This window comes from Vigna unguiculata, chromosome 9, assembly GCF_004118075.2.
Source record: "Vigna unguiculata cultivar IT97K-499-35 chromosome 9, ASM411807v1, whole genome shotgun sequence".
Taxonomy (NCBI): domain Eukaryota; kingdom Viridiplantae; phylum Streptophyta; class Magnoliopsida; order Fabales; family Fabaceae; genus Vigna; species Vigna unguiculata.
Window position 1 is genome coordinate 41070443 of NC_040287.1, and position 14099 is coordinate 41084541.

Here is a 14099-nt window from a genome sequence, read left to right on the forward strand (position 1 = left end):
TGCTTACCAAATGCAGTTTTATTTCATTAAGAAAAGAAGACAGAACACAAGATGAGATGTGAAATGATAGAAGAAAGAGAAACATAAAGTGAAATGGAAATTATTGAATTTGGGCTAAGAAGGGGTAGAGCGTGTTGATGGAACAGCGATGAACTTGGTGAGACCAGCGAGACAGTCATAAGAGTTGCCTTCTGCAGAGGCAAAGTAATATGGCTTCGACTCGTTTAATGCAACCTTAAACCCTTCGTCATCGCCTTCACTTGCGTTCCCCAACACCTTTGCTCCTCGGAATTCGCACGTTATGTAGCTCCACAAGTTCGGGAGCAAGTACACGCTCTGCGTAACCGTCGAATTTCCTGGTGGGGGATACTTGAACACTTCACCGCCCAAAAAATTCAACTCATCAATCAATCCATAACATAACTATATTTAAAGCAGAAATAATATGGTTAACTGAGAAATTAAATGCACACAAATTGGATTTTTAATTTTTGACTTACCCAGTGTGTCGTTTATGTGGAAGGGGCTGTTTTGAATGGCCCATTGCGTGTAGTTAGTGCCTGCACGCCAACCTTGGGAGTCTCCGACCAAAATGGTTCTGGGCTTTGTCCCCTCTGCCATGGTCGAAAGAACAAGGAAGAGAAATACACCTTGTGCCAACATTCTAATGCTGCTGAAATCCATGTTCTTCTCTGTGTCTGATGTGATTCGGTGGTACTAACTAACCTATGCTTTTATATAACATCATTCCACCTTAATCAACCGGTGTTGGGTTCCGATTTCAATTGAATTCTGGTAGTTACGCACTCGACAATTGTGACTTGAAATGTTTGTTCCAGAGAATGTACAGGGCATTGAAAATGTTGGAATCTCCTGCATTTTCATACTTCGAATTCGAGGTCCACGTACCACATAATTGACTCTGCTCACTTATTGTTATTTTTTTATTGATTGTTAAAGTTAAAAAGATCTCAATTATTCAGAAAACATACCTGAAAACGTGTTATATTACTGGTGTTAGGTAAAAAGAGTAGCATAAAAATCAGCATCAAGAAGAAACTGGTGTGGAAATAGATTTTGGTAACATTGTGAGGTGAAGGGGTATCTAGAAGAGTGTACTTTGATCGGTAGTTCGGCAAAATTGCACAAACTACAAAAGCAGTCTTTTCACTCCCTCTGTCTTGGACTTTTTGTTTTCTTTTGACACTTTTATTTCGAATGGGTTGTTAACAGTTGATCAGTTACAACCTCAAAGTCAAACAACATCTCCATTTTGTCTTACAAGGATATTTTATTACTTTTTTTTATTATTATTATTTTACAAATATTATTTTAATTTTTTCACACCATTCATAATCATATTTTTTCCAATTCTTGCATATTTATTAACTTGTTAAATATGTAACAAAGTATTAACGAGTAACTAAACTACTTTCTTTTATCACTAATTTCTAAAAAATATTAATTTGTTGTCGATATAAGAATAAAATGTGTATGTTTTTAAAAGTGATGGTAAATTATGCAGAAAAGAAGACTTGGATAGCAGCAATCTATAACGAAAAATAACATGTTTGTTTCCTTGTTTTTTATGGTATTATAAGCAGAAGTATCCATTTTATCTATATCATTATATAAAAAAAATCCTCTCATATTTTTTTATCATTTTATCATTTAAATAACTATTTATAAATTAAAATAATCACATTATTAATTTTATCTTATATATATATTTAAATTTAATTTTTTTTTCTATTGGACTATTTTTTTAAACTTAATGACTTTTTAAACTAAAATGACTATCTATAAAGAGAATTCTTTCTGTGTCAACAATTATTATTTCTATTTTGGTCTTTATAATGTATTTTTTTTAAAGAAATTAACAATTATTTTGACACGTTTTTCATAAAATGGCCCTCATATTTGGTAGTATAATGATTAGTTTTTACTAAAAAAACTTAACTGGTTACTTTTTTACCTCACTTAACATGAAATTGTATAGATCCACTTTAATCAACATTTTTTTTTAAACAAAAACTTGTGCTGTTTCTATTTATTACATTATAAATTTATTTTTGTTTAATTGGACTAAATTTTATTTTATAATAAAGTATATAATTGTTCTAGCAAAAACTAGAGATAAACTTAAGCTAGAAACATTCAATGTTATTTTCTTAGTGCTAAAACTAGTTATTATCCACCCATAAGGGGTAGAGGGTATGATAAATAAGAAAGAATAAAATTAAAGTTTATTTCCTTAAGTGGATTGAGTCCAATTTCCAGAACTAAGATATATTATATTTCTCGTCCTAAAGCTGGACAGACCAATAAAACATAATTATTTAAAAGCATATACTTTTAAACTAATAAGTAAATTATTATGATGCATTTTAAAGTAATTTATTTTTAAGGATTACTATATGCTATAGATTTTATATATAATAAATTATTATAAAAATCATTTATCCATAATTACGTCGAACGCAATTAACAGCACTAGAAGGTGATTGTACCGCCAGACTCAGTAGAAGAAGTTGGCGTTTTTGATACATTGGCAGACATTTTGAGTACCTAATATGGTTGGATTGGGAGATTAGTGAAGCAGTTGAAAAATAAATAACGAATAAGTGTAATGCAGAAATACAGGAGACAGAATTAGAAAAGGACCTTAGTGCGAGCTGCTTCTAAGGAGCAAAAGATAATTAGAGAAGGACATTGGGATGATGGAGTTGGATGCGTTGGGAAGAATTGAAGGACCTATCTAGGGCACCATGAATGCGTTGAAGATTATAATGGCCAACAACATTTTCACTGTTGGCAACTTCATGACATTCTTATCTTTCATTTCTTGTATTTAGTCATGATCCACATTTCACTACCGTCCTGGTGTCCATCATGATTCAAGAACTTTGAAAGTTGTCAATCTTCAACGTTTGTGTCGCATCTTACGGACGAGACTTACGTTTCGGTTATTTTAGTTTGAGAAATAATTACAATAAATGTTATTACTTCTAAAACACTGTTAAAGATGAAAAAGCTTGACGAAATCTGATAAGCTAAAGAAATTTAAACCAAGCAAGAGAGAGAGGAAAAGAGAGAGGGCTCAGGCTTACACAAAAAAGTAGGAGTTGATCCTACGTAGCTGACAAACAACAATGACAGAAACTATATCTTTCTATGCACACTCATGCAGCTTGCCAGACAAGTGGCTCTGCAATTACAGGCATCACGGGTTACAGCAGCTTTCAATTCCCCCGTCACTATGCACAAAGATCAAGCAAATGGAGGATATTCCAAAAACACTTACAACATTAAAGCAGGCGCAGAACTTTTCTCATATTCAGATAAAAGTTGATAATCCACCTTAAGATCAAAAAGTTCTACCCAGGAGGCTTCCCCAACCTTGAAGTAACACTTCCAGAACTGGAGGCAGTCATCAAATTTCCATTAGCAGACATGTAGAAATAGTTGTAGTTGATTCTGGTCACCAAATCAGCAAGATGAGGGAAGTGCCCCACATTTAACTTGAATGATAAAACCTGATAAATCCATAAGTAGTCAAAAAGCATTCACCTTTTCTTTTCCGGAAGATGGGGGAGGGGAAAAGAAAGGTAAAGGTACGAGGTACGACCAGATTCTTCTGGTAGTGATCAAATCTCAGCATGCCAAGCGGTCTTAAATGCAAACAAAATTTACTTGCAATATATGATAGGTAAATGAGTAAAATGCTATCAAACAAATATTGGGATAATCATTCCTCAGCTGTATATGATGCAATCATGTAACATTTTGATTCGTAATGATGTACTTTCTATTTTTTTATATTAAAAATGTATGGAACAATCACTTTCCATGTAATAAAATATGACTGTTTTATTAAAGAAATATTGAAATAGCATAAACATCAATCATTCCTCACTTCCTTTTATTGTGGTTATGTTGTAAGGAGAGGTTAGTTGCGAGACAATTCAAGAAAATAAATGGTTGCATATCAAATCAAGGACCAAACTAAACTATGTTTGATTGGGTAGTCAACCAAGATTACTCAATAATGTTCTTTTCCACAAGCACGGTTAATTTGAGGGCACAAAAAAAGTCACCAAAGCCTTTTCCTTGTAGGTGGAGTCAGTCACGGAGATTAAATAATACGATGTTGTTCTTTCAAAGAACAAATTCTTCGGTAAATACTTTTTTAGTAATAAGAAAATATCTATATCCGTTCTAAGTTTTTCTACCTCAAATCACTGCATTCACGCATCTAATCAACTCATCTAACTTGGGCTTCTATAGGCCCAAATTATTATCCCTCTGACTTGAGGACATCGTTATCGTTAATATAGGATCAACATTCCTGACTGCCAGTTACAGAGCATATCGTAGAGTATAATATCATTGCAACTTTGTTGTGACACTCGCTAGCAAGCACACAACTGAGTGACACTCTTAGTTGTTTCACGTATCAGATACCACAGTTTTGAATATTTCACCCATACATGTAGGTGAAGTGTCCAATATTTTAAAGCATTTATATCCAGTAAAACCAAAGAAACATACAAGTATGTGTAATATAGAGACATATTGTCTCTTTGTAAACCAAACAGAGAAATTGTCCTCCTTAAGAACTATTTTAAAAAAGCAATGAGATTAATAGTGCTATTTCTATATGTAATTATAGAAAGTAATTTATGATGACAATTATATTTACATGGTCGATGTAAAAAATATATGATTTCAATTTGGATTTGCACAATTGCAATTGAATATTTATTATGTTTTATACGTTTTTTAAACCAATACGCATATCATAGATTTATAAACTTCTTCTGTGCCCGGTTTCTCTTTAATATTTGCATAAACACCTGCATGAGTAAAAAAATGCTGGGTATATATATTTTAGTCATAGTATAAAGAACTAATTATTTTCAGCACGACCAAATAGAACTGACACTCAGTAACGGCAGAGTTAAAATAAGTGCTTTAGAAGAATACCCGAAGTAAGAAAGCGATGCAATCATCAAACTGTTTCTCTATTCGGTCCACTTCCATCTCACACCTTGCTTTGATGGCAGAAACAGCTCCACCACCACTTAATGTTTGCTGTATGTTATAAAAGTCTAAAGCTAGGCCAAGGATGCTGTTGATGCGGCTGGCAATAAGAGCCCCCTGAATGCAATATCGAATGCTAAGACTATTGAAGCTCGCTCCATAATATTAATAAGATATGATTATTGATTTGATATCCCAACTTTTTGGTTAAGTTCAATTTGGTACCCAAACTTTTGGTTTGTTCAATTTAATACCCAATTATCTAAAGAGATTCAATTTGGTCCTCTCCGTTAAGTTGGAGTTAACATCGTGTCCATACAGGACACATGTCAAGCCATGGAATTTTTAATTTTTTTAAAAAAAATTATTTTTTTAAAAAAATTATTTTTTTTTTCAAAAAATTTTTAAATTACCACATGTCAGTTTATCATCGTGCCAGCTTACCATCATGACACATGGCAGTGGTAATAGTTGTTTTCAATTTAGTACCCCAATCTAAATTTTTGGTTCAATTTAGTACCCAATTTTTTAAAATGATCCAATTTGAGACCAAATTAGTAAATAAATTTAATTACAACTTATATATACATGTTAAAATAAATTTTTCTAATATATACATCAAATCATTTCACCTAAATACTTAAATTATTTTATTTTTTACATTTTAACCTTTCTAATTTTTAACACATGAAATTTTTTTACAGTTGTAAAAAAATAAAATAATTTGAATATTTAGGTGTAGTGATTTGATGTATAAATTCAAAACAATTATTTTAACATGTATATATAAGTTATAATTAAACTTAGTTACTAATTTGGTCTCAAATTGGAAAAGACGAGATTAGATCATTTTTAAAAAATTGGGGTATTAAATTGAACCAAAAATTTAAATTGGGGTACTAAATTGAAAACAACTATTACCACTGCCACATGTCATGATTGTAAGCTGCCACGTGGTACGATGATAAACCGACACGTGACAGTTTTTTAATTTTTTGAAAAAAAAAATAATTTTTTTTGAAAAAAAATTAAAAAAAAATAAAATAAAATTTCACGGCTTGACACGTGTCCTGTACGGACACGATGTTAACTCCAACTTAATGGAGATGACCAAATTGAATCTTTTTAGATAATTGGGATACTAAATTGAACAAACCAAAAGTATGGGTACCAAATTGAACTTAACCAAAAAATTTGGGTACCAAATTAGTAATTATACCTATTTATAAATACTCTAGTCAGAACATAATGAAAAGAGAACAAAAACACCCAAATTAAGAGAGATGATAAATCACCAGCTTATCAGGAACCACAAAGCATTGCCGTTGAATTGATAACATGTAAGTCTCATGGACTTCAATGACTTCATCCAGAGATTTTGCTGCACTCATACCTTCACATAGTTCACGCCATGCACTGTGATATACCTGCATAGAAATTGTGGTGACAGATAAAAAATGCTCAGGCTACCTTCACAAGATGCAGAACCATGCAAGCAATAGTGTATACTGGATGGGAAGATCACATAGTGTTATTATCATAAAAGAAATTAGAAGGCATTAAAAGCAATTACAACTAGCCATTCTATTCGTAGGCTAGCAGGCCCTACCATTATTTGTGTTCAATGAATAATTGCCAATTAATAATGTCCCATGCATTTAGTACGTTTTGCAGGAAAATCTTTTCTCACAGCAATTACTTTTATAATTATCTTAGTGCAATGTGCTTACCCGATCCATCACATATTGGTGAAAAGCATCCACAAAATGAAGGAGTTTCTGCTCCACTAACCAATGATGCTTTCTATAGTTTGTAGCAGATCCCCTACCCTGCAGATGGTGAATGAAATTTCAAAAACCTTACGGTAAATGTCTAGAATTTAACAAAATACAAAACTAGATAGCGAAGTTTATTCCAAGAATGATATAGACGAGGGAGGACATGCTCCACTGATGAGAAAAGGGGAATAATGTATGGAAGTACCTTCCACATCCATCTCCGCACTTTATCTAATACGAATTTTGCACGCTTGACCTTTAACAAGAACCGCATTACCTACCAGACATTTATTTAAATTAAAGTAGAAAACGTTAGTACAAAAGACCTACCAGATATTAGGAACATAAATCATAATCTGAACGATGAAAATAATTAAAAGGCCAAAAGGAAAAATGGTAAAAACTCCCAAAAGCAAATCCGACACCTGGTTGTACTTCTTAACTGCCTCCGTATTTGCAATGAGTTCAAGGGGCCAAGGGACCTGCCAATTCCAAATTTACAATATACCTTTTATTTCTTTTTTTGTAAGGAAGCTCATATCCTTAAATAGGAATTCAGTTAGAAAGGGAAAATCAACTGACTGAGACGGACCTTATACGTGAATTTGAGCATATCAAGGCCATTAATTCCAAAGCTATTGACATGACTTTGACGAGGAGCGCTCAAAGCAGCACCAGCTGTGCTAGCTTGCTCATCATTGCCAACACTATTTTTGGTTATCGTAACTACCAATGAATCTGGAGCACTTAACAGCATACAATCAGAAGAATTTCTGATTGATTCCTGTAGTTGATGAGCATAGATATCTTATGAACAAAAAATAATATATAAGAAAAAAAAAGCCATATAAAGATTCCTTAATTTATCAAATAAGCTGGAGTATACAATACAATCCATCATCATAGCATGTATATAGAATAGCCATATCTCATGAACTCTATCCTTTATTCACTACCAATTTGCCAAATCAGCATAGGAGGTAGAAGAAGTCATAATTTAACAGCCTGACCATTTTTGTTCAAAGCATTTAGTTTGATGTTTTGTGATTCAACTTCATGTCCAACCATTTTGCTATTGATTCAATATACCTCAAAAATACCAAAAACAAAATGGGCTTTATACAAAAACTTCACAATAAAACCATTACAGATGACAATGGTTTTTACAGTGGTTCAATTCATGTATGGTAGGTAGAATTGGAGTCTAGAATTAGAAATGATAGCACTGGAATAAATCCGAAACCAGTAGATACCATGTAAGGAAGTTTATATGGTTATAACAAATAATGTCAAAAAGTAATATATCTATAGATAAATAATCCAATGCATAAGGAACAGATACAGTCATTAAAAAGCCCCATATCATATGAAGTTAGTCACACATAGATAGGGTGCTTAGGTCCTCTTTGTAGAATGAATTAGCCAGAGATCTTACAATTTTTGTCACTTATCAAGCATTTAAATGAAAACTCATTCCAAAAATTCAAAACATAAATTAATGTAATAAATTAGAATCTAACCAATATCCTAGTCTAACTTTTATTATAGATCGCAACAAGTTAGATGAACTCTAAATATTGTAACAATTTAACAAAATCAAGTAAATTTACCTGCAATGTTGTGTTTAATTCAAAATCATCATCCCATGCTTCACCCTTGTCTAACTTATTGAAAATTACAGTCAAAAAGTGTTGCAGCAAATCACCTGCACAAGAAACAAATCAAAACAGGAAACAGAGAAACCTAGGTGACTCCACTCCAATCCTGCTTAAAGTGATAAAAAACAAATTCAAGAACAATATATTATATAAAAAAGTATGAGAACAATTTAAATGATACGCAGATACCTGAACCTAACAAATATATAGCTCTCAACACTGCAAGCTCATCCATCAATCTCCATTCATTCATCAACTTTGACAGCATATTCACTCCAATATAATCCACCTGTCCTATTAAAAATACAGCAATTATATATTGTTATACTCTTAACTCTTGAATGACAAATGATTTAATTTAATCCACCTGTTTCTGAATGTAGACGGTTAGACAGTACTGCATAATAACAAGAGGAAGTGGAGTAATTCTTAGGTCAACATTTTGCATCCATCGAAGAACTCTAGAAATAAGACTGCTGTTTCTCTGGAAAGGTAAGAGCTCTGACACAGGAACATCATCCTGTTTTCAAATCAAATATCTGCTCAATATAACAAAGTACTGCATCCTAAACTAAAGCCACTCAGACTACCAAGTAGAAATACCTGAAATGAAGGTAAAATAGTGGGAAAAGGAAATAACATTTCTAACAGCTTTCTGTCATCCTGTGAGCGAAGGTATTCAGATTCACCAAAGTGAAAGCCAAAAGTATAGTTCGTTCCTTCACTATCAGAAAAACCAGTACTTTCTGCACCAAATATAGCTCTTCTTAAACTCTCATCATTTAATGAAGGCAAGCTGAATTTTCGAGATAAATTCAATGCTTTCAAGGCATTCCCATTCTTTCTGAGGTTTTCTCGACATACTGTTATAACTGGATTTTCCATGTATGACCCCAAGAGAAGCACTTCATCTTCAATAACTTTAGCCCCTCTTAGCTCGGAGGCGTCATTATTTATGTGTTCATATTTTAGCTTCAAGTCAGCTGATCTTTTCTGAAATAATGTATCAATCAAGAACTTATACCAAGTCTTCTCTGAATAAGGTGGAACAATTAATCTTTCATTATTGTCGTTATCTATTTTTTCCTCATTTACATAAGATGCATGCGAAGAAACAGTTACAATATCGTGCCAGTTCTCTTGCCAAAAGTACTTACAGACATGGTCACCATGACCAAGAAGTCCGACTAGTGATACAGAAAAAACTTCCGGCAAGGTTAGCCCAGTCATTCTCTGAGCAGGATATAAACCATAGTTTAAGCATTTCGCGCTTCCAACCTCATAATTACTTTCTTTGCTACAACTCGCTGAGGGATTAGGTACATAGCGCATAAGCTGCAAAGATTTTCCAGCAGAAATTATTGATTTGGCTAAGTCCGTAATAAAAAAGGGACAAGCTGGACGGTCTCTAATGCTTGACTCTTTTCCTTTAATTGTAGCAGACAAAGAGATGGAATCCCTCCTGTCCATTTCCTTGTCATCTGATGCTGGGGTTGAACCATTGCCATAATTTGTGGAAGAGAATTCTGAACCTAACTTGCCACGCTGTTGTATTCTTAATAAATAACTCCTCTCCCAGAACTCGGCCTCATCAACTGAGACTGCTTTATTAGTGAAAAAGAACATCTGAAAAGGGAGATGGCACAATCAATGCAATATTTTAGTACATGTTTAGATTAACTTATTTCATACTTGGAAAAGCTTGCAATAGTGCAATGAGGAGGGAGCTTTAGGCTGATTTTTTCTTTCTGTGCATAAAGATTAAGTGAGGGACAGGCAAAGAAAATCCATCACAACCACTTGATGACTTGAAGAGTGCAAGAGGACAGAAAGACATTCATTAGCAATTCTTGGACCAATGGAAAACTCATTGTATTTCTAAGTTAAAGATAAACAACGTAACATGAGTTATTTCCATAACACTCTTTAGCACAACATAAGAGAGAACTTCTTTCTCCCGGAAGAATTGAGAATTTCAATAACCATTACCTCACCAAAAGGATCATCAAGAATTCCTTCAAAAAGCCAGGAATCAAGACTCTCAATATACGGCAACAAGCTTCCAACATACATATAAAGCACCATCTGGTTAGCTTCCTCCTGTGATTAGGATAGATTCTAAAGTTTATCATCCTGAACCAAGAACAATGTTTAGAAAATACATGATGTACAGCGTCAAACATTAGTCACGACCTCACCACCTTGTACCAGACACATTTCATCAAGCTTCTTATGAAGATAGTCAAGCACGTGAACAGTGAGTTCTGCTGCTGGTACAGACACACCGTACTCAAAGTATACAGCAGGAATGGCCTCATGCACTACCTGAAATAGAAATTCAGCCCCTGAGCAAAGACTGAATCCAGCAAAGGACCATCAGATACTATCACAACTCACGATGACCAAAATCAAACTACAGTTCAAGAGATGCATTTCAAAAAAAATTGGGAAAATTCCAGATGTAAAAACTGACTTTCCTAAAATCAAATTCTAGCAAGTCAATAATACACGAACAGTTGGAAACCAACTAGTCTGCATACAAACATAACCCTAACTCTGCTATAGTTTAAAATTTAAAGAAAGCAAAAACCTCGATAAGGAATTGGTCAATCCTAACAAGGTTGGAGTGGTTATTCCATCTGCATTGCTCATGGATGTTTCCTCCTTCAAGGCAAGATTCCGTAACCGCTACGCGACAACAAGCAAACCTGATTTAGAGCAGCGCAGAGAAAATTCTAGAGAGAATAGCGCGTGCAAAGTTAGATCATATCCTATAAGCATTAGAAAGAAACCTGAAGGCACGCTGAAGCAGAGGACGCGAACGCGTTCAAAGTAGGGGGAGACTTCGGCACTGCAGATTCAACTTTATCGAGTGTAATCGCCACGGATTGGAGACACGTAGCTGCGTGGATAAACTGGTTGAGAAGAGAGTGGAGACTTTTCTGTGAGAGATGGCTGACGTAAACACCGCTCTTTGCACGGAAACTGTTTGCACTTTTATCCCAAGAGAACAGGGGACCAGAAAACCCTTGCAGCATTCGTAGAACACCTCGAACCTTTCGTCAATTTAACAATTAGATACAGAAACACACACAGTTGAATTGCCACATTCATTAAATGAGGATGCAAATTGAATTCAAAAGTGGAATCGAGGATGACTTTAAGAGAGGGAGGGAGGGAGAGAGAGAGAGAGAGAGAGAGAGAGAGAGAGAGAGAGAGGCATACAAGTTCGAGTTCATTTGTTCTGGATGAAGAGACCGGTGGTGCAAAATGAAATTCGTTAGCCAACGGAGCGTAGATTCTGTGGATTAAGCTTCGTGGAATGTGCGACTCTGCACCCATTTTTATCTGCTGAATCAGTAGCCAACATTCATGAGCACTCACTTTGCTCCGATTGGTGGGCAGCGAGAAAAGAACAATAAAAGAAGAAAATGAAAGAAAGAAAGAAAGAAAGGAAAGTGAAGAGGGTGGAGATCGAAACCGAACATATTCAAATGATAATGGCGGACGTGACTAACGCCGGGGAGAACACGGGTATCAATTGGGTTTGGGTTTGGGTTATGAATGGGCCAATAGAGTAAATCTTCAGTCCATATGAATCTTTCCTATTCATAAAACCCTTTTCAGAAAATTGTTTTTCTTTCTTGATGAGACTTTTCATAATTGAATAATGTATTAACTTTCTTTTTAAATATCTTTAATTAAATATTTAAAATAAAAAAGATTTAAATCGAATTTTAGAATATAAAACTAATTTTTTTCCAAAGAACTTTAACACTTTAGCTTTAAATATGTAAGAATAATTTTAAAATAAATTTTTAGCTAATTTCCTTGAAAGGTATAAATTAGTTAAAAAGATCTTATAAAGAAAGATTATCTTCTTGTTATGTTTTTAATAAATTAAAATTACAATGTTCTCAAATTACGCTTATACCATTTTATCATTATAACAATCACATTATTAATATATGTAAAGTAAAAATATATGTTACAATATTTTTTAAAAATAAAAGAAATATTTTGTGTGAAACCTTCCAATTTTAAAATCTTAAAAAAAACTAATAAAATAAGATTGTTTCACTATAGTAGTCAAATCAAAATATCAAATATATAAAATATATTAATACAATTATAAGCACAGACTACTCACTCACAACAGTTTTCACTGAAATCTTTTATCAACTTAAAAGATAACTCTTTAACCTCCACAGGTGCCCCTGACACTACAACCACATCTGCTTTCACTGAATAGATGATCATCGCAAAAGAAATACAAACAACACAAAAACACAGAAAAAAGGTAAACTAATGTAAACAAGGAAATATTCATATGAAAACTTAACTCACATAGGCATACATATAAATAGAGATACAATTAACACTAAACTCAATTATCTGGATACATGCAAGGGACATCAAATCTCTCGGTGGCTTGCACCTGTGTGTGGTTCTCAAACTCTACAGAGTTTGGCCTCAAGGGTTATACCCAACCACTCACAAGGTAAATTTCCTTTGTGCCTAGGACTTGATCAAGTCTAGTGATTAGGGCCTCCTACTACTCCTCACGACATAACTCATTTTATTTCATTTGAGCATTAATGATTATTAGAACGTCATGATACCAACTAATATCAAGTCCTTATAAAATACCACCATACAGAACTTCTCCTTGAAATTACTTAAACATTATAACTTTGCATGTTCACACAACATTTCATACCAATTATCATCTTATATACCCACAATAACATTTTTATCTCAATTCATAGCAATAAGGACTATAGAATTCAGTTCAAGTATATACAGAACATCTAAAGTAACCAAAACAGCAAAAACAAAAACTCATATTGATAATTAAAATAATGCATGCAAGCGGAAGATGGCTCACATGCGACAAAAAATAGAATTAGACCAAAAAGAGGACGAAAAACTCTCAACTTACGTGAAGAGAGACTAGTCGGTCTAACTTGAAGAGCTCGCCGAGAGGATAAATCCTACAATCTCGATTCTTCAATCAGATGACCAGAGAGACAAAATTCTTAGAGAGAAGTTAGAAAACTCTAGAAAAAGTAATTTCTAGAAAGATGATGTGTTTTAAAAGAATGAAACTCTTTTATAACAATTCTATTTATACTAAAACCTTTTAATATTAAAATAATCGATTCTCGTTAATTTTAAACTACTATCACTTCTACACTACATTTTCTAAGGTTTCACATTGTGTACACATTTAAAAAACAAAAATTGGCGTCTAACATAATTTGTGAAAATCTTTAAAAGTATGTAATTTACTCCATCTCTCTTTTTGGGCCGAATGCTTGGGTTTCACGCTTCTTTCACTGGCTAACAACATACGTAGTCATTTAGTTGACTAATAGGTTGTCAATTATATAATAAACAAAAATAAAAAAACAAAAATAGTACTCATTTTTTCCATTCCAATATATTTTTTATTGTATTTTTTTTATAAAAATTCACTACTGAAATCAAAAAGGCACTTGCCCCCTCTTAATCCCAAAGTCTAAGCCCCGAATATTTTAGGTTTAGTAGAAATTATTTTGATAATATTAGTCTGTAACAGTCAAATGTAATTGTGATGTTTATCCAAATTATTTGCAGT

The 14099-nt window shown here is 33.4% G+C and overlaps 2 protein-coding genes across 6 annotated transcripts; both read right to left on the minus strand.

The window, feature by feature from the left end:
* Positions 1-955, minus strand: LOC114164526. The gene is made up of 2 exons (XM_028049237.1): positions 501-955; positions 1-377 (listed from the first exon to the last, which is right to left on the minus strand). The coding sequence occupies exons 1-2, from the start codon at positions 682-684 to the stop codon at positions 115-117; spliced, it is 447 nt and encodes a 148-aa protein (XP_027905038.1). The 5' UTR covers positions 685-955; the 3' UTR covers positions 1-114.
* A 2014-nt stretch (positions 956-2969) lies between these two features.
* On the minus strand, positions 2970-11988 carry LOC114164059 (gamma-tubulin complex component 5-like). Of its 5 annotated transcripts, XR_003599477.1 has the most exons (17): positions 11705-11987; positions 11272-11535; positions 11070-11167; positions 10673-10835; positions 10469-10579; positions 9083-10105; positions 8847-8999; positions 8669-8768; positions 8432-8526; positions 7414-7605; positions 7247-7303; positions 7027-7098; positions 6774-6872; positions 6339-6470; positions 4987-5160; positions 3305-3536; positions 3081-3208 (listed from the first exon to the last, which is right to left on the minus strand). XR_003599477.1 is itself a non-coding variant. In XM_028048534.1 (16 exons), the coding sequence occupies exons 1-16, from the start codon at positions 11819-11821 to the stop codon at positions 3378-3380; spliced, it is 3009 nt and encodes a 1002-aa protein (XP_027904335.1). In that variant the 5' UTR covers positions 11822-11987; the 3' UTR covers positions 2970-3377. The 5 variants fall into 5 exon arrangements, 4 of the variants coding, with proteins under 4 accessions (XP_027904335.1, XP_027904338.1, XP_027904339.1 ...); XM_028048534.1 differs by having other exon boundaries at positions 2970-3536; XM_028048535.1 differs by lacking the exons at positions 3081-3208; positions 3305-3536 and adding an exon at positions 3544-4856 and having other exon boundaries at positions 11705-11988.
* Positions 11989-14099: the final 2111 nt, after the last annotated feature.